General features: G+C 39.4%; 1 protein-coding gene across 8 annotated transcripts in view; it reads right to left on the reverse strand.

Annotated features, from left to right (window-relative positions):
• ELAVL4 (ELAV like RNA binding protein 4) overlaps nt 1-19,663 on the reverse strand; it is a 148,550-nt gene that overhangs the window by 72,724 nt on the left and 56,163 nt on the right. For 3 of the 8 annotated variants that reach the window (XM_082430426.1, XM_082430424.1, XM_082430427.1), the window contains exon 1: nt 16,156-19,606. The exons of 3 other annotated variants lie outside the window; for them this stretch is intronic. In XM_082430426.1, coding sequence (XP_082286552.1) covers nt 16,156-16,179 — 24 coding nt within the window. In that variant the 5' untranslated portion in view covers nt 16,180-19,606. Of the gene's footprint in view, nt 1-16,155; nt 19,607-19,663 lie in introns of those variants that run through there. 2 more of the 8 variants (XM_082430425.1, XM_082430429.1) reach the window with 2 other exon arrangements.

Genomic DNA, 19,663 nt, shown 5'->3' on the forward strand with positions numbered 1-19,663 from the left:
TATATTGTAGAACTAATATTCTTCAGTTGCTCACACTGGAGCATCAAGTAGATTTATTTATAATTCCAGTTAGAATAGGATCCTTTGCCTGAACATGTTTGACCTACGACAACACACATTTATAAGTACTCAAACTTAAAACTAGAAAGTAGCAGACTCAAGAACTGAACTCAGGATTTCAGATCCCAAAGCCCTTTTATCAAGTGCCTTTCTTCACAGAGCCTCAGGCCTCTAAGGGCCTGTGACTCCAGGAGGATGGAGCCAACACAGCTTTGTGACAGAGACTGGCTGTTCCAGTCTCTACCATACTGATTTGGAGCAAATCAAATCTCATTTTCCTCTGGTGTCCACAATCCTTTCTGAGATGATATATCCTCGGTTTTGAGGTTACCTGCTCTCATTTTTGAAGGCTGTACAATGGGAAGAAGCTCACATATTTTAGTCTAAATCTCCCCCTGTGAGCCCCGCAATAAACAACCGATATATAAAATGCACACCCTGAGGGGACTTAACTTAACAAAAAAAATTCTTCTTTATTAAAAGCCTACTACATAGCCAGGCCCTGAACCAGGCTCTTTACATATGCTAACAATTAATCCTCGGAACAAGCCACTTAAGTAGGTATTATTAACCCCATTTTATAGACAATTAAACTGAGGCTCAGACAAGTTAGTGACTTTACAAGACCCCACTACAAGTAAGTAGGGAAGGAAAAAACCCTTGATTTCTCTGACTCCCAAGCTCGTGCTCTTGACCACTATAACACTCTTAACGAACATGAAGAATCCTATGATAGTGTCAATGACTACTTCACTTTTTAGGTCCAGGCTCCTGCAAAGAGCTATCAGGAGATCTTACAAAATTATTTGACAAAACATCCCAGCTGACCCTGTCCTTAGCTGAATGATTGGCCAAAACTTCCTTCTGACCATGTCAGGACATTTATTCCATTTCACAGCCTCAACTGTAGGGAAAGAGAGTGGAGTCTCTCCCCTATAGACTGGAGACCCCTGGACTATTTATGAGTTCTCTATGTTGGGTTTTCCTGAGGCCCAGACACCTCAACCTAATCATTTAATTTCCTGCCGCCCCAGGGATGACCACCCCACACTGAGTGCAGGTAAGGTGAGCCTGTCATCCCAAGAATCAGCAGCTGGACATGTAAAGCCCAGCCTTTCAGAGCAGGGCATGGACTGCTCCACCCCACCAAGCAGAAGCAAGACATGGGCTGAACTGCTGTGGCCTCCCTGTGTGTCCACAAACACGTACTCATTAGTGCGACTCTCCATTATCTGTATTTTTAAAATAGCATTCCAGTGCTCGCTTCGGCAGCACATACACTAAAATAGCATTTCGTTATGTGAACTAAGATATCACAAAATATATATTATCTAGTAATATCCACTTATTTATTTACTCTGTTGTCTGTCTTCCCTCTCTAAAACGAAAGCTCCATGATGGCATGTCTTAGTCACCACTGTATCTCCAGCACCTAGAACGGTGTCTGGCCTATAGCAGGCACCAAACAAATATTTGAAGAATGGGAAAAAAATTAATATTGTATGATAATAATAATGATGATGCTCATTAGCACTTTATATGCCAAACACTGTTTTTAGTCCTTAATATACATTGGTCCATCCAATCCTCACAAGAGCCCTAGTTTAAAGATGAAGAAATGGAGGCACAGGGAGGGTAAGTGATTTGCCCAAGGTCACAGCTGGTAAAGCCAGGATTTGAACCCTGGCAATCTTGATCAAAACGCCCACTAGGCTAAATGCTTCTTATTAATATTAATAACCACTAGGCTAAATGCCTCTTTCTAGTCCCCACCTTTTAAGAGGTGAGTAATAGATACAGGGAGACAGAACATGAGCTTTGGAATCAAACAGAGTAGGCTTGGAATTCCAAGTCTGACATTTCCTAGCCATGTGACCTTGTGTAAGTTATGTAAGCTACATGGTGCTCTTTCTTCAAAATGGGAATAAAAATACCTGCTTCCTAGAGTTGTTGTGAGGTTTAATGAGATAACCTAAGTAAAGTTCTTTTGCAAAGTCTGACACATACACAATAAAGGGCTCTATTATTGTGATATATCATTGTTAACTGCGTGGTACAGAGAGCAAGTGACAGAAGAATTACTGAGGAATCACAGGTGAGTCATGGCGCTCAGGAAAAGTTTCACGTAAACAGACATACTCAAGACCTTCAACTTAAAAGTTACAGAACTGTGGTTGGTAAGCAACAGGAGTGTCAAAACCAGTCTTCTTGATAAGGGGGCTTTGGGTCCAACACATCTCTCATAGGCTAGAGGTTAACAGCACACCTGGTAAGAACCCATTTATGGACAATCTAACAGACATCCAACTATATCACTCAGTTAACAATTAATTACTGAGCACCTACTGAGCCAGGCAGAGAGATAAACCCAGTCCTGACTGTTGAGGTGGTGGTAAAACAGACAAATCAACAATTGATTATACCATGTGGAAGATGAATGATGGAAGGATGCCACAGTGCTAACAGAGGAGCTCTAACCCTGCATCACTCAGACAATCTTTCCTGGGTGAGAAGTCGCCTCCGATTTGTCACATGAAGTCAGGTTAAGAAAAGCAGAAGGATGTTGGAGACCCAGGGATCGTTTGGGCATAAGTACAGAAGAGCATGGTGCAGTTCCACAGTGGAGAATGAATGGAAGGCAGAGAGCTGCAGGATGGGAGGCTGGAAAGGAGGGCAGGGGCCAGGCCATGGAGGGTCTTCTGGGCCTGGTGAAGGTGGCAGGGCTTGGTCCTGAGCCATTAATCTAAAGTAGCCATTTCTGTGATCGCATCTCAACTCTGTGCCGGTAGCAATACACTGGTTCCCCGTGAAATGCGAACAAAACAGCACTGAGAAACAGAAAGAATACATTATTTTTTTAGGCTCACTGCCGAATTTTCTTTGGGGCCCTATTTTCTTCCTGAATAGATCACAGGCATTTTTAGCACTAGTGTAGTTTATCACCACCTCATGATACTGTTCCCCCTTTGTGCTCTAAAGTCATTTTAAACTCAACTCTGTTCAGCAAATGTTACTCTCCCTTCCCCAGCACAGTACCCGAACAACTTGGTAAATATTTGCTGAATTGGGCTGGATTACTGAGTGACAACTGTATAAGGTAACATTGTACCACTGGGCAAGGCTGGGTCCCAGGGGGAGGAGGGGATAAGAAGATGACTGTCACAGCACCCTCAATAAACTTGAACTTCTAATGATGCAAATGAGGCATGCATGACAATAACATGCATGCAAAAGCAGACTGCAGGGTGTTGCGTTCTTTCAGTGGTGGCCTAGTCACGGGGTGAGAGTCTGAATCCCACTCTCACAGCACTTTCACCAGATACTCAGTTCTTTGAGGGCAGTGGGCTATGTCTCCTTTACTAAGTCCTCAGAGACCACCAAATGGTAAGTGCTTAGTAAATATTTATCAAATGGATCTATTTAATCCTCACAACAACCCTGAGAGGGATAAATATTTTGCAGATGTGGAAACTGAGGCTCAAAGAGGTAATGTGACTTGCTTGAGGTTATAAGGTTAGTAAGTGGTATAGTAAAATTAACAACAACAATTATTATTGTTATTTTTAATTCTAAGGAAGCCCACCCTTCATTTATCATTCTCCAAATGTCTCTGTCACAGGATTCTCTTTTTACACTAAAATGGAAAAAGTTCTCTCTGCCTGAATGAAACTTGAAGTTTATAATTTGAGTTCTTGAACTCCAGTTGGCTTTCCTTGCTGCCATTCTAAGAATTCCAAAAGGCACTGAATGGCTCTAGGACAGATAGATCTGCCACTTCGCAGGTAAAGACACTCTTTAGCACAAAGCTTCCCCAGTATTGTCCCATTCTCTCCCCAGTCACCAGGTAAGAATTAATCCAATTTCAATTCAGTTTAACAAATCTTTACTGAATACCTACTATGTGCCAGGCGCTTTTCCCAGTACTTCCAAAAATAAAATACTTAGTATGAGAGTCTTTGTGCCTGTCCTCTTAGGATTAAATCACATTTTACTTACTTTCATGCACAGAAAAATCTCAAGGGCAGGTAGTAAACCCTTAAGGGTAAAGACCAATTGACCCACCTATCTTTGTAGAGGAGTACAGTGCTAATACTTAGCAGGCATCTTAATACATCTTCATGGAACTTTAAAATTTTGCTCTGGAAGTAGACAGACCAGGGTTCAAATCGAATCCTTGCCCAATCAATTATTGGCTATATAACTTTAATTTACTTTCCAAAACCCCAGTTAGCTCATCCATAAAACAGGAAAATTAACATTTACCTTTTAAGATTGTTCTAAAGATTAAAAGGGATGCTGTCTGACAGTGCCTGACTCATAGTAAGCGCTCAACAAATGAAAGCTTATTTCGCTATTTCTAGTCTCACATCTAGGTCACCTCCACTACTTATTACTGTCATTATTATTATTACTTTGCAGGTTCAGCTAAAATAGCTCGACCAAGGAATGAGATTTGCTAGTTCATAAATATTGTAATTAATAGAGAGCCCCAACATATATCATGCAGACATTAACTTTCAAAGATTTAGGATACAATGTTCCACATTAAATCTAAAATAGTCAGAAGTCATCCTTTCTTTAATAATTTGGAAAATACTAGAGAATTTGCATTGCATAGCTCTGAAAAAAGTTGACGGTTTTTTTTCCCCTTTGGATAATTCAGAGATCATTATCATCTAGAACAGTGTTTTTCAAACTTTACTAACCATGATCCAACAAAGTAAAAAAAAGTAAGTAATATATTGAACACAGCAACTTCATATCACAACTCAGAACATAGTTAACTGAAACAAAAGTTTCATGAAATAATATCCTTACTAAGTACCAGCCACTGAAATTTTCATTTCTATTTCATTTGTTTTACTTTTTAAAAATTCTGGTCAAGACTCAGTAAAACAGTTTTAGGCAAACTAGAACTTAGTAATTTAACTAATATTGTTATCCTGTCTGTTCAAGTGTATTAAGGATATAGCTTAACTAATCCTCCCATCAAGCTATGAAGTTGTATTAATTCTATTTTACATATTAAGAAACTGAAACACAGAAAGGTCAGGTGACTTGGACTAAACAGACTCCCACAAACTGATGACAGATCCAAGATTCACAAGTTTTCTAACTCTGCAATTCAGACTCCTTAAAAAGATTATGATAATTCAATAAACATTTATTGTACCTATCACGTGCCCAACATTGAAATAAGAGAGCATTTGATGTGATCTCCACCCTCCAGGGCTCCCAGACTACCAGTGGAGACAAGCATGCCTCGGCACATGCACTTGGAAGTCGGAAGCGGGTACTTTTCTATTCTGGAGGAAATCAGTTTATTCCAAAACCACCACCATCTTCTCTCTGGCCACACATCCCACAAAATGAGCACTGGTACCTGTTGATGAGAGAATGCAGCAAACTCCTCTAATGGCACATTTCTTTACGATCTGAAATAAAGTCGATATTTCCCCCCCTACTGCTCTTTGGCATTGTAACCCTAAAAGCAGTCCTCAGCATGACTGTACCAATGAGCAGTATCATCATAACATCACACCATGACCAGAAGAGTGCTTTAACGCTGATTCCCTCTAAATAACCAATATCTAATTTAGAAGCATCTTTATGGTGACTTCAACCTCTGAGAAATCATGATTCAATAAAGACAGGTCTTGACCCTGCTAAACCATCAGGAAACTCTAGTTTTCTGATCTAAAACATTGCATAGCTATCAATTAAAGTCAAAACCAAGTCAAAACACCCGAACCACCTTAAACCATAGCTTTTACCCGTCTCTCTAGTTTCACCTTTACACATCCTACGCTGCACTCATACCAGACTACTTATTCCTTAAGTAATTTCCCACCTCTGTGCTTTTACTCATACTCTTCCCTCCACACGGAATCCCCTTTGTCTTAATTCTTCTGCCTATCCATCTTTCCTGGCTCCACTCCAGTGGCATTTCCTCCAACAACAGTGAATGCCTCCCTCTTCTGCACATTGTACCTCCTCTGCTGAGACAATTTTCACATTCTGTCATGTCCTTACCCACTATATTAGAGTATGTTTAAAATACTGTGACATTCCAGGAGGCACTTGGAGTGTGGTTTATATGCAATAGACACAAAATTGTGTTTGCTGATCCCACACTGAAAAACTTGATCTGAAAAAGGAATTGCTCCCCCTCGCTCCCCGAGAAGTAAACTTTGGCCAAGCTGGATGTATTCCCAAACACTCTGGATCTAGGACTGCTGATATTGCTAACTATGTAACCTAAGGCAGGCAGCCGAGCTTTATTTTCTATAAAAAGGGGTTAACAGTCCCTGCCCTAACTACATTAAAGAGATTAAACTGCCATCAAAGGGTCAAAATTATGCAATGTTAAGTGAATATGAGAAATGATCTCCATAGTCACAGATCCATTACAGCAAAACTGTGCTGGGAACAGCTGACGTTCTAGAAATGCAAACTTGCTCCTCTATTCTTGAACAACTGATAGTTCAGAAGCAGTACTGTTAAGATTATACCAACTGCAAGTCCGTGTCTCCAAAGTTCACCTGTTCAAGAGTTGTTATTAAAGCTCTTCTAAGTTAGAAGTCTTTTTTTATCTTCTTGCAGATAACCTTAAGCCAGAGGTGTAAAGCAAGAAGGAACTGAGATTCAAATATGGGCTTAAATATGGGTCATTTTAAAATAATGCAAACCCTTATCTAGCAAGGAGATCCTAAGAATATGCACCTGCCCCTTCCCTGTCCATTCACCTGCTCAAATCACTCACCCAATCATCTCTTTTTGGTCTTTCATTAATAGGTATGAGATTTTCCTAGGACAAAATAAGTGAAAACGTCTTCTATTCTACCTTCTCAAATTTAAGCCCCTTTCTTCCACTGATATATTTCTGCCCATATAAACACAGTCTAAAAATCAACTGAATTCTTCCAGAGAGCTTGCATACCACATACAAGGCTGCTTACAAAATCCTTTGATGAACCTTGCTGAAGCCTTGAAATAGATACATGTGGAAAGAGAAAAAGTTCAACTGTCTGTCTGTTTCACAGTAACGGGTCTTTTGCATAAAAACATAGGACCTGCAAAATGGCACCTGGGGGATCAGATCAATTTATAATCCCTTCCCCTAGTTTTAAGTATTAAATTGAAGGGAAGAAAATTGCTCCCTTCACATCCTTCCTGTGATCATATGAAGTGGAATTCAAAATCCACGACACTAAAACAGTAGTCTAAGGTTATGTTTTCAGTTTAATTCTTGAATCCTCGGAAGGGACTACTTGTGTTATTTCTTCATCCTCACTGGTGACAGCAACAGGTCTCAATTTAAAACAGTTTGTGAATTTATTATGTGCCTATTTATTTCCCCCTTCAGAGCCTTGGGAAAAGGTATAAACTAAATTAGGCTTGGCCTAACACCAGTCCTGACACCACCCATACACCTTCCCCCCCTGTGTGTGATCAACAACTATGTCAAGGCCTTTGGGGTGATTTTCCTCCTTTCTCTTTTCTTCCTTCAAATGGGAGGCTAATAAATAGAGGGCCAGCATTCCGCTCCCATCTCCCACACCTCTCAGTCAATCCGATCACTTCTAGAGCTGTTTACACTGCCAAAGCCATCCATCATCTTGCCTCACCAAGCAGGAGAAGAAAAACTGATGGCAACTTAGAAAAACCTCATTAAGCCGGTTTCTACCTCAACCTCTTCCCCACTCCTTGAGAAACAGAATTTCAGAATTCAGCCTACTGGGGAAAAGAGGGATAGAGGAAAAAAAGCTGATGTGGTGAAGGGGAAAAATAGGTCCAAAGTAAGTTGGTTTCGGTGCCAAAGTCAAATAACTCACTCACTCACCCTATCTATCTTAGACAACAAAGATGAGACCATATCAATTAACCTTAACTTCTTTTTATTTTCTTTCTGGATGAGTTATGAAGTTCCTAACAGACTCTATCAAGAAATGGGAAAACAGCATCAATTAAAATTAATTTTATGTTCACCTTTTTTCTAATGACTAAATCCCAAGTTAATTCGAACTCCAAAGGAGATCATGGATGTACCTTGTAAAAACCTAGGAGAATATAGAAAACTTAATAAAGTCACACAATTCCAGGGAAGAACTGAGGGCTTGTCTATGTTTAAAAACCACTGTGTGTCAAATACAACCCCCATCCCCGTGAGTTCTGGGGAGAGGATGGAGACCGTGAGGGTAGCATGCAATGTCACTTCTCCCCAGGACATCTGGCACGGATAGAACGACTACAGACTGAAAGAGAGTGAATGTCCTCTAGGCACCTTTACTTTTCAACTCCTGTGTGTGACTGGTGCCTTCAAATACTGTTTCTCATCTGATCTTCACAGAACCCCTGTGAGTCAGGCATTATCATTCCCATCTTAAAGATGAGGTAACTGAGGCTCAGAAAGCTCAAGTACCTCATCCGAGATCACTCTATTACTAATCGGAAAAGTCAGGATTCTAACCCAAGTTCACCTGACTCAGGTCCTTCGCACGTCCTGGTTTCTTAAGACAAAGAGCAATCTTTCCAGAGGCTTGCTTGTACAGGAGCCCTGTGAAGGTCCTCCGAGCCCAAGGCAGACGCGTGGTTCCCTGGCCTCTGCTAACAAGAACATGGGAATAGTGGTATCTAGTTAGAAACAAATCTAATTTTTCTACACGTGCACCAGTTGATGTAATATGTTTTTAGCCCCATCTGTACACTGGCCCTCTGGTTTCTAATCACAATAATCAGGTTGGTTTCAGGTCTGGAACCTTTTCTACCACAGAGAAGATTAAAATATAATCAAGCTAGAAAGTTATCCTCCCCCAAAGCCACCTAAAACAGAGCAACTCCAAAATAAAACCAATTTACATATTTTAGTCCAAATTAAAAAGTAAAAGCTAAGGATTCCCTTTTAATATCCTGAATAATAAATGCATATTTACGTAAAGCTTCCTTTGGGGAATGGTTACTATGAGGACAACTTTCCCAATATATTCATAAATATCACTTTTGTTTTAGTGTTACAGTAAGAATCTGGACTTGTGGGAATTGTACTGTCTGTACCCAGTGCAACAACAGAGATAATTATTATTGAAGACATGTACAATATGCAGAATTTTAGAGGTGTGGTTGGCTGTATTACAAAAAGTAACATAAGAAAGGATGAGTTAAATCTGATCAAAATCACAAATTACAGGGATTTAGTCGTTTACTCCATTTTAAGTGAGCACTTGCCTAATGAAGGTTTCATTAGTAAAGACTGCAAGTTCTCAGGCTTTCCACTACAGACTTTTAAATAGCACTTAGAGCCAAAGTTTATCATTAAAGCTCTATTTACTACTGTTGTATCTTCAAATGGGGCACTAGAAAAAAAAGTTCAACTCAGTTATTTTTCATGTACAAATTAGAAAGCAAAACTCTAAAGGGTTTAGACTGGCAGCTTAGGAAAACACAGGTTACTTGAGAAGCCATTACTGATACTTCGCAGGGCACACCGGGGGTCATGGCTGTCTAGCTATACCACACACCTACACACACTGCACACAGTATCTAGGTATGTATGACAAAGTAACTCTCCACTAGCCAATGTCCCACACACCTACACACACTGCACACAGTATCTAGGTATGTATGACAAAGTAACTCTCCACTAGCCAATGTCAAGTTTGCACAGGGGTTATATCAACTCTACTTCTATACAACTAAAAAAAGTTTGCACAGGGTATGCCAAGGAGGTCACTATCTTCTCAGATTGTCCCTGGAGAGTAACATGGGAAAAGTTATTCTAAGAGGCATCTCTGTCAGAAGCAAGGCATTCTTATTTCTGTAAAATTAACAGGTTATCTAGCCAAGCTCCATGGGCAGCTGACAGCAGATAGACAAGTTCTTTCCAACTGTTCAAACTTTACCTTTTCCTAAGAGTGAACAACTGGATGCATGGAACCTTATAGACAGAAATGCCCAGAGTAGCTTTTATTTCTATCTTTTAGAGTCATGCATAGACTCTTATAAATACAAAAGGAAAAACACTTATGTACTTGAATGCTTCAACAGATCTTTTCCCATAATTTGACATAAACCTCATTGAATGACGTCCAACCTTAAAATCCCTCACCCAATTTTATCCCTAAATCACAGAGATTTAGCCTCTAATATATCTTTTGATTAGTGTCAGAAGAAATGGTGACTTTGAGTTTCATGTTTCAAAGAAATGAACATAGTAAGTCTTCAACAAATATTTCTTCATCCAACAACAAATGATAGCCAGCCTCCACTATGGACACAGTTGGCAAAATAACGTCAAGGGCTAGTTGTTCCAAGAAAGTAGACAATAGAAGGCTTAACTGACTCAGAATGAGCAGGAGTAGATTCAATGCCACAAAGTGCAAAACAGAGGAAACCTCCACGCTGTGGTGTGTTTTTCAGAATTTGCCATCTTGACTGGAATTGTTTCTCTGCTTCCTCATATCCTGAAAAAAGAACTAAACCTCTTATAGAAAAAATACTTATGAATTACTACATTTTTATAGCTTCAAAATGCATAATTAAGAAATGAACTTTGATTTTAAATGTTATTTTCAAACCCAGAGTCCAAGGAAAGTTATTTTCAGGAGAGACCTATGACTTGTAATTTTTGTCCATTAAAACAAAAAATCACATATGCTATTTTTGTGTTTTACTTTTGTGGTTAAAAATAAGGCTTTCCAAAAACAACAAAAAACAAAAATTCAAGTATAACAATTACACTGACCTTATTTCTTCAACATTTCACTGCTTTTTCAACCAAAATTTATTTAAGAATTCCTTTATGGCATTCAGCATTTCTTGATCCTTGTACAGGGGGATCCACATTGGGGGGAAAATATTTCTGGTGTTTGATACAATGAGGATGTGAATAATGCTCTTCCCCAAAGCAAAAATGGTCAGTGCTAAAATGGTCTGGCAAAAGGTGAAAATCTCAGGAGTGGGGAGAGGGCACGGGGAGAGACAGAGATAAAGAGACGGGGAGGGGAGAGAGAAAGAGAAAGAGAGAGAGAGAGAGAGAGAGAGCCAGCAGCCTATTAGGAGCACTGACACTGCATAAGTTATTGCTTAATGAATGTACAAGGAACAGCATAAATATTACCACTAAGCAGAGTGGATGTGAACATCCAAAGCAAGCTAGCTGGCTGATTGCTTTCTCATTTTTTGTTCTTTTGTAACAATTTCATTTCCAAAGTGCTTGATTTCTATGGCTGATGCTCCAAATCTATTGTGAGCACGCTGCCTGAATGCTTAATGAACTAAACAACCAAATGGCTCATCTTTGGTGCCCCCAGCTAGCATCCCAAACTGGATATAATTAAAGGTGTGAACAAGCAAGCAAAGAAGTAATGAACCTGCAAAGTCAAGGTTCTGAGAAATTATTAGGCAACCTACACTGCACCAGTTCAGATTTATCACTCATTATCTCTTATACCGGCAAGGTGCAGGTCCACATGTTGGTACCCCTCTCCACTCTTGTCCTCCAGCTTTCTTTCTTCTTTCCACTTCTAGATGGCTAATTTATGACAATTACTGCTGTGACAACTCCCACTCACCCACGGATCACCTTTCTTTGTACACTTAAAAAGCTGCTGACCTATAAAAGCCCTCTACCCTTAAAGCACACTGAGACTTAAAAAATACAAGGATGTTCCTAAAAATACTTAAAAAATACAAGGATGTTCCTAAAACACACACACACACACACTCACACACACACTCACAAAATGAAGTATGAGCCACGTACTAGCCACGCTACCTCCTCCTTGTTTTTACCAATGTTTAAAGATTAGGTGCAAATGCTCCCAAAGAAAACACAATTCTCCTTTCACATATACATATATTTTAATTTGAACCCAACCCCTTGATTGAAAGGGTATCTTCTAGTTCACAAATATTGTTATGGATTTACACATTTATGGTTTCTCAAGTGGCAACTAAAGAAAGGTGTTTGGTCTAATGGTCTGTGGGGTCTAGATATACCTTTTTGATGAATTTCTGTATATTTCTAATAAAAGAGCTTGGAATTTGTGAGGAGGAGAAGCCACTTCTTATGGGAAAACAGCCCAGTTTGGTTTTCTTTCCATTTTTAGATGCGCATATACTTGCAAGTATGTATACACATTTGGTAATACCAAAAGAGGAAAACCTAAGACAGGTGCAGGATTCCAGAAACACAAATGCTTACGCTGATACACACACACACACACACACACACACACACACACACATTCCCTCTCTCTCACATACACATATCTATCAAATGGATAGGAGATGGATAGTGGGCAATAAAAGGTTGACTTCACTTTCAAAAGGGGAATTGGCCAGCTCTGTACAACACAGCCCATCGACTGGAAAATAGTAAAATAAAAGCTTGAGACTGTTTATGTCCCCTCATACCCCCCAAATTCCTAATGACATTGGGAAAAAATACTGCATTGCAGCATTTGCCAGTGCATACTCATGTGTCTAGCATCCGCTGGCCAGCTCACCAACAAATGTACATATTAAGTGTCCAGGCATATAAATTAAGTGCCTGGTGGCCACAGATCATTGAAACTGATGAAGAAATTTGTCAAGGCCAAAGGACTTCTGTCTACGTACAATGACCTCTATCAAGACCGCCATTCCTTACTTGCGGTACACACTGATAATTTGTTTCAGCTTTTTTTAAAATTAAAATAAGGCATTAAGAAGCCAAGGGCTAACTGAAGCAGCATATCAACATATCTCCTCATGGAAGGAGTAGTTTTTGGTCTACAAATAGGAAGAGAATCCACCCACAATAAGGAAATAAGAGCAAAGGGAAGAAATCAAACCAAAGAAAAGAACTTGCCCTGAGGAAACCCTTTTCATTGTCAGTGGTAACTCTTATTTGAGTAAAACACCTTGATTCACTTACAAATTCTTTTAGAGATATTAAACACACACACACAAAGCACCATTCATGCAATGATTTCCAGATTTAAAATTTCAAATAGATTATCCCCAAGAGAAATGCTAAGTTTAAAATATGTGAAGTCTAACATGTCTCAAACCCTATTTCAAGACAGAGTTTTAATACTAAAGTGTGTAGCTCATTTTCTTTCTCTTTCTTTAAGAAAAATTCTATTGTTATTACCTCACAACAATCTGGACTTCCTCTCATAACAAAATCCTTGAATATTCAAAGGACCAAGGAAGGGCTATAGGAAGACAAAAAAGTTTTAAGGCTTTGGAAAACTATCACACAGAAGCAAGCTCATCTATACCTGGCCAGGAGGATGACTTGAATGAATGGCAGTTAGGAATGAATGGAACTGAGATCACAAATGAATGGTTAAGTTGCTTGTTAGTTTTTTTAAACGGGATATTAAAATTGTCCTATAAATCAATGATTCTCAAAGAAATTTTTCAGCTATTTCCCCACCTAAGTTCATTCAAAATTTTAAATATTAAATGATTTAACTATTATATTTCAATGAGATACAAGAATATTCTGATCATTAAAACTGGGATGTAGTCAGGTGTTTTTTGCAGAAATATTTCCAATCAGATTTTCATTTCTTAATAAATGCACACTCAGCCTTGTGCTTCCATAAAGACACACCTCCACATGCAGGTAGTAGGTATTAATATTTTTAAGACAAAGAAGCGAGAAAGGTCAGCAGTAGAACCACGTGTCTTTTTTACAACCCAAGCCAAGGTGACAGTTCCTACAGAAATTATTTTCCCCTTAACTAAAATATGCAGAAAAATTCTCAGAAAAAAATAAATTTGAGATAATCAGAAAACTATTCTATTTTTAATAACAACATATGTTTACACACTCAAGATATGAGAGTAAGAGGTTCAAGTGTATGACAAAAAATATAAGTTTATTTTATTTTTTATACCTCAACAGTCAAAACAAATTTTAAAAATCCCCCAATAAGAAGACAAAACAAAAAGAAGCATCTGCAAGGAAGAAAGAATGGGAGGGGTGCAGAGATTTGCAATGGAGAGAGTAAAAATTAAGAGTACTTTCAATAAAGCCTATTATATTTCCTAACCTTTTAGCATATTTCAGCGTCTTTTAACCTCTCATTCTGGGGCTTAAAATTATCACGTACTTAATTTGTCTCTCCAGAAGAAACCGAAATAGATCATCGTTTCAGTTGTTTCTATGCTACCTTCTATTCACCTAAGTAATATACCTTTCAGTCCTTCTGGTACCCACCACCATGAGAAAAAGAGACTACTAGTAAAGCACACTTTGAGAGAGAAAAAGCAAGAGATGCCTGTCACCCAGTGCACGCATGGGTCCCAGACGTTCAGAGACGCTGGAAAAAAAATCAGCTTTTCACTCAGTTTATGCCAAGACCAGGACCAAATGCTGAATGGAAGGCAGTGGTTGCAAGGGTACAGCCTGATGGATCTTGTGGCTGGAGGCATGGAGAGGGAGGCGAAGCAGAAGACTAGAATAGAGCTTTTCATTTATTATTTTAAAAAGTAATTTCTACTCGGGGTATAAAATGAGAGATACAATGAACACCCCGGAACTGTAGTATCAATATCTGATTTAGGAAAAACACCAATACCACCTAGCACAAGATCATTGCTTAGGGTAAATGTATTCTACCTATATTTCTCTTATGGATATTTGCTGGAAATTTCTAAGAAATCATTCGCAGAACGTATCAGCTGTGGGAGTTCACTATTATGCTTCCGTCAACTTCATTCAATATAATTTACATTTTTTTCAAATGGCCTCACAGGATTCCTTGCGATTTTTCCCAGCACAATTTCACAGCAGGGAAAAGGGGGAAAGAGAGAGAAAGGGAGAGAGAGAAAAAAATGCAAGATTCCCTACCTCCCTTCCCCCTCTCCTTCTCTCTCTGTTTTTTAAACCAAAAAAAAAAAAAAAAAAAACCCACAACAGGGGAGACAGAACAGATGCTTAAAAATAGATTTCTAAAAATCACTGTAAACCAGAGTTAGAAATGTAATTAACACCTATTTATAAAGAATAATTAAAGTTGGGCCGGCCACAAAGAACAGCAAAGATAATCAAGGTCCTGTCCCCCCCACCCCCCCGCCTTTTTTACACTGTTTGCAGTGTGTTCTCATGATAGCCACCTGCTCCCTACCCGGCTTTTCCTCTGTTCGTTTCCCCGGCAACCTTTCATTGGGTTTTCCTCCCAGCTATCGCTTTCAGTTGGGCTGCTCGGTCTAATCTTATTTGTTTTACACCCATCAAAACAAGCAGCCAGACAAAGGCAATCCGCTAAGAATGGGAAAAAGACCACAGCTTTGTTATAACATCTATGCAGAGCGAAAAGTCCTCCCGAGGCTTTTCTAGCAAAAAATAAGTGAGATGGATATGAATTTACAGCCTCCCCCCATACCAAGCTTTGAAACCCTGTGAAAGCTATTGCTAGTGAAATTCAAAGTCAAAGTGGGCACTCGTGGCATCTGATCATGCCATTTTGTGCCATATCTTCAGGGTCAACATCAGGCAACAGGAGCGGCACTTAAGGAGTTTCCCTGCTTCTTTTTTTTTTCAGAAAAAGATGATGCTAAAAATAGATTTACTACTTTGGCAGAAAGGTTTTCTACTTCCCCTTCTACATCCAAAAGTCCTGTTCCACAATTGCATCTGCTGGTACTGAGCCTCACCTCCTCCACCCCTCATTCCCAGCCTTCCCCATCACTCCGAGTAGGAGACTGAAAAAAGAAATGTGCCTTTAACTTTAACAGTCGTGCAATTCTGTTGAAAGCTCACAGAGGCGGTGGGCACGCCAGCCAACAGCGATGGTGACACTGTGATTGTCAAAAAAGACACCAACCTTGCTTGGCTAAAATGTGTGTTCGATAAAAGAGGCAGTGTGTGTGCCTTGTGTGCGTGCAGTGCCATTACACTTGGAGATGGATTCTGGTTTTCAGAAAAGAGAGACACTAATAAACACACACATACACACACAAACGATCTGCACAGTGATTTACGATGCACAGTCCACCATCCTTATGCGCGCGCACGAACACACACACACACACACACACACACACACACACACACACACACGGCTGGAACCTCCAAGCTGTCTTCCTCTTTTCACTTACCATCTTCAAGCCATTCCACTCCATCTGTGATCAGAAGAAGATGGACCCTCACACAGTGTGTCAAAAGCGGAAAGGAACGTTATGTAAAAGCTGACATTCCTTCTTACAGAGCTGCTGCCCAGAGAAGGAAGCAACAACTCAACACGCCAGGCACCGCTACACATACAAGCCGCCTCCTCTTTTTTATGAGGTCATGACAGGAAACTCTTTGAAATACAAGATGCAGCATTTACTGAAGCCCAAATAAATCACTCTCTTTGCCGTTTTGAATGCGCAGCCCCCCGAAACACAACTGCCCATGTCAACGTTCAGTATTCAGGAGCTGCCTCTCAAGGTTTAAATTTCCAGCACGGAAATGGAGAGATTCCTAAGCCCGCGGCAGCCACCTCGAGCCCCACAAAACCGAGGAGGCACAGAGACAAACCTCCTCTCCCTTACAAAAAGAAAATCCTTCTTTTGCCATTATGGTCTCAGGTAATATAACCTATTTCAACAAACCAGCAATTATTTCAGCCCACCTCCCCTTCCCCACCCCCACCTTTATGTTGAAGGGAAAATTGACAATGACCTGTTAAAAATGACAATCTATTTCCCAACTGCTTTTCAATAAAAGGACCTACCCGCACTCTCTACACAAAAGAGATAGTAAATGTAGGAACCAAACAGCAGCAGAGAACTGAAGTCTTGTGCAAGCATAAGACTGGTCAAGGTGGATATGCTTTTCTCCCCTCCAGCGGCACAAACAACAGATTATAAATCTAGTCATACCTACCATAACCATTCTTATTGGCAAATATTGGGTCTCGCAGAGCTTCGACTCTTCTCTTAAAATTTGCAAAGGTTTCAGAATATATTTTTAAAATGACTACTATTGTAATATATTTATAAAGATCCACAAAACACAGTGTGGATGACTGTAAAGTAAATCAATTATTTTGGGGGGGTGGGGGGAGAGAAAGAAAAAAAAAAGAAAGAAAAGGAGCAGTGAGCTGAAACCCCTGATTCTAGGATGTAGATAAGAACAACTGAACAGAGCCTTGCTGAAATTGGCTCGAAGCTTCCCCTTTTTACATCCATTTATGGGACCATCTGTCAGCTGAAGCCAGGATCTGATTGGCTGGGGAAACGAAGGGAGGCGTTGCAACATCAGGTGCTATTTAAATTAGCTACTGCCAGATTGACGATGTTAATGATTTGGTGACCTCTACAACAACAGAGACCAGATTTCTGAACTGCTTCTTGTGTCTGGTAATTAAGGCCAGGCTGAAGCAACACAGCCATACTTGTATATTTACCTTTTCCTTCCTCCCAGCTCAAAAGTACTGTAACAACTGCAGGTCACTGGCGGCTTGCAAACCTTAACAGTGGGAGTGTTCTCCCTGTCCCCTGTCCTGAGGGCGGTACCACCCCACCCCTCTGACGGAGCGCTTTTCCCTTATAGAATGTTTTCAACCACCTTATCTTTTTCGACACTTGCTTTCTAGCAAAATGCATATTTAATGACCTGCCTCTGGGCTTAAAGATACAACAAAAGCACTTTAATGTGCTAATATATCTACATTTTAACTTTATTATTCCCCAATATTGCTGATTTTTAGTGAGTAATGCTCCTTCTGCAGCTAATATGGCCAGCATTTCGAAAGAAAGCAAGTTTGAGATCGGGCTTGCTCTGTTAACCAGGTTCATACAAGTTTGCTTCAGAAAACTACTTCCTAATAAACAAAAAAGAAAAAAAGCTGTGGGGGGAGAAGGGGGGCAGCTGTCAGCCTCTACCTTTCTGCCTTCTGCCTGAGCTTTTCAAAACAGAGAATGATGAATGATTTATTTAAATGAATTTATTTCTCAACTTGGATAGGAACATGATCTGAATTTTTAAAAATCCACTAAAATACATTCTCTCTTTGCTTTCTCTACTGCTTCAGAGAAAGGTAAAACACACTTTTGACAACAGCCTCATTTCATAACTGGTACAGGGTGTTCATCTTGCCGAACTGAACACGTGATTTTGCTTCTCTCCTTCAAAGGATGTCTTTTTTCTTTGGCCTCGTAAAAGACTTGCAAAGAGACATTTAGCAAGTGTGTGGTGATGTATACAGTTTGTCTGCCCATTTTATACATTTCATAACCTCTATGCTACCAAGCCTTCAGTAGTATAGTTTTTTGTTCTAGTTTGGGTTTTAAAGTAGCTTGTCTGAGGAGTTTATGTTTTACTTTTACCCCAAAGGCTAATGTATCACTATTTATTTAATTCATAATTTAGTCAATTTGTTCCTCAATAAATACACAGAGGTAACAAATATTACTAAAGACATAATTTAACATAATTTTTCATCTTTGGCTGGAGTTGACAGCGGGATGGGATTGGGCCAAGTGGAAATATAGGCCGAAAATCATGCTATGCTCTAGGCTTCAAAGTCCAAGAATAAATGGGTCTGTGAAAAATTATTTTAAAAGAAAACAGCCTTTACATTAGAAAATTAAAGCTATTTTCTCCAAGCTACTATTTCATGAACACACATACAAATATACATATATATACACACTTTAAAAATACAGATACACCATAAAACAGTATCTGTTGGGTATACAACATGAGCTATTAGACTTGAATATAAATAAATTCAGCTATTAGAAATGAAAGTACGTGAAATAGAAAAGTAGAAATGTTAAAACTATGATCCCATCAAGTGGAACAATACTGAATTAAGTAAACTTTTAAAATAATTTCTTGAACAAATGTATAAAGCGTCCTACAAGTCACAATAGTACTACAGTATCCCTTGAACTGTGTATGAAGGACAAATTCACAGGTTAAGTGCTCTAAAGAGCTCAACATACGTACACAGGGCAGGTACAGGTGCCCCAAATCAACAACAGAAACTCTGAGTATGATCTCACCAATATCAAAATACTGTGAAAAGTAAACATGAACACAATGCTGACTAACACACAAATAAAAACAGCTCACTGGGAACAAAAATATTTACTGTGTATTTCTCTGGAGGTTATAAAAGTCAGAATTTCTTAAAACCCCTTTCTTCCATCCATACTAATCTCAGCACACTTAGTGAGCCATAAATTAACATTAGGTACATCAAAAGATATTCTGGCCAGTTTTCCAAAATAGTAACTGTATATTACAGTATAAACAATTAGCTGGTTTTGCTAGGCTAAAAATCCATGCAGTTTGTATATTGATCACTTTTCCAAAAACCTCCACTCTAAAGCCTTTCAACGGAATCCTCAAACAAATGCACAAATGTCCTCAGAGGCCTTTTCTCTAAAGACAAAGGCAGAATCCTATTGTTGGGAAAAGTCAACCTTATTATTGCGTTTCCAGTAGTACCATTCATCTTTCAGAGTGAGGGGCTGACCGCTACATCAGTGGTGTGACATTTGTAAAGCAACAGATTCTTAACATATTATCTCAAGAATCAGGCAGGCGAGTCTCCCAGTCATGCATGATATTTTTTTTCCGCCACAATCCTCCACCACCACAGAAAGAAAC

This window comes from Balaenoptera physalus, assembly GCF_965194825.1.
Source record: "Balaenoptera physalus genome assembly, chromosome: 1".
Classification (NCBI taxonomy): Eukaryota; Metazoa; Chordata; class Mammalia; order Artiodactyla; family Balaenopteridae; genus Balaenoptera; species Balaenoptera physalus.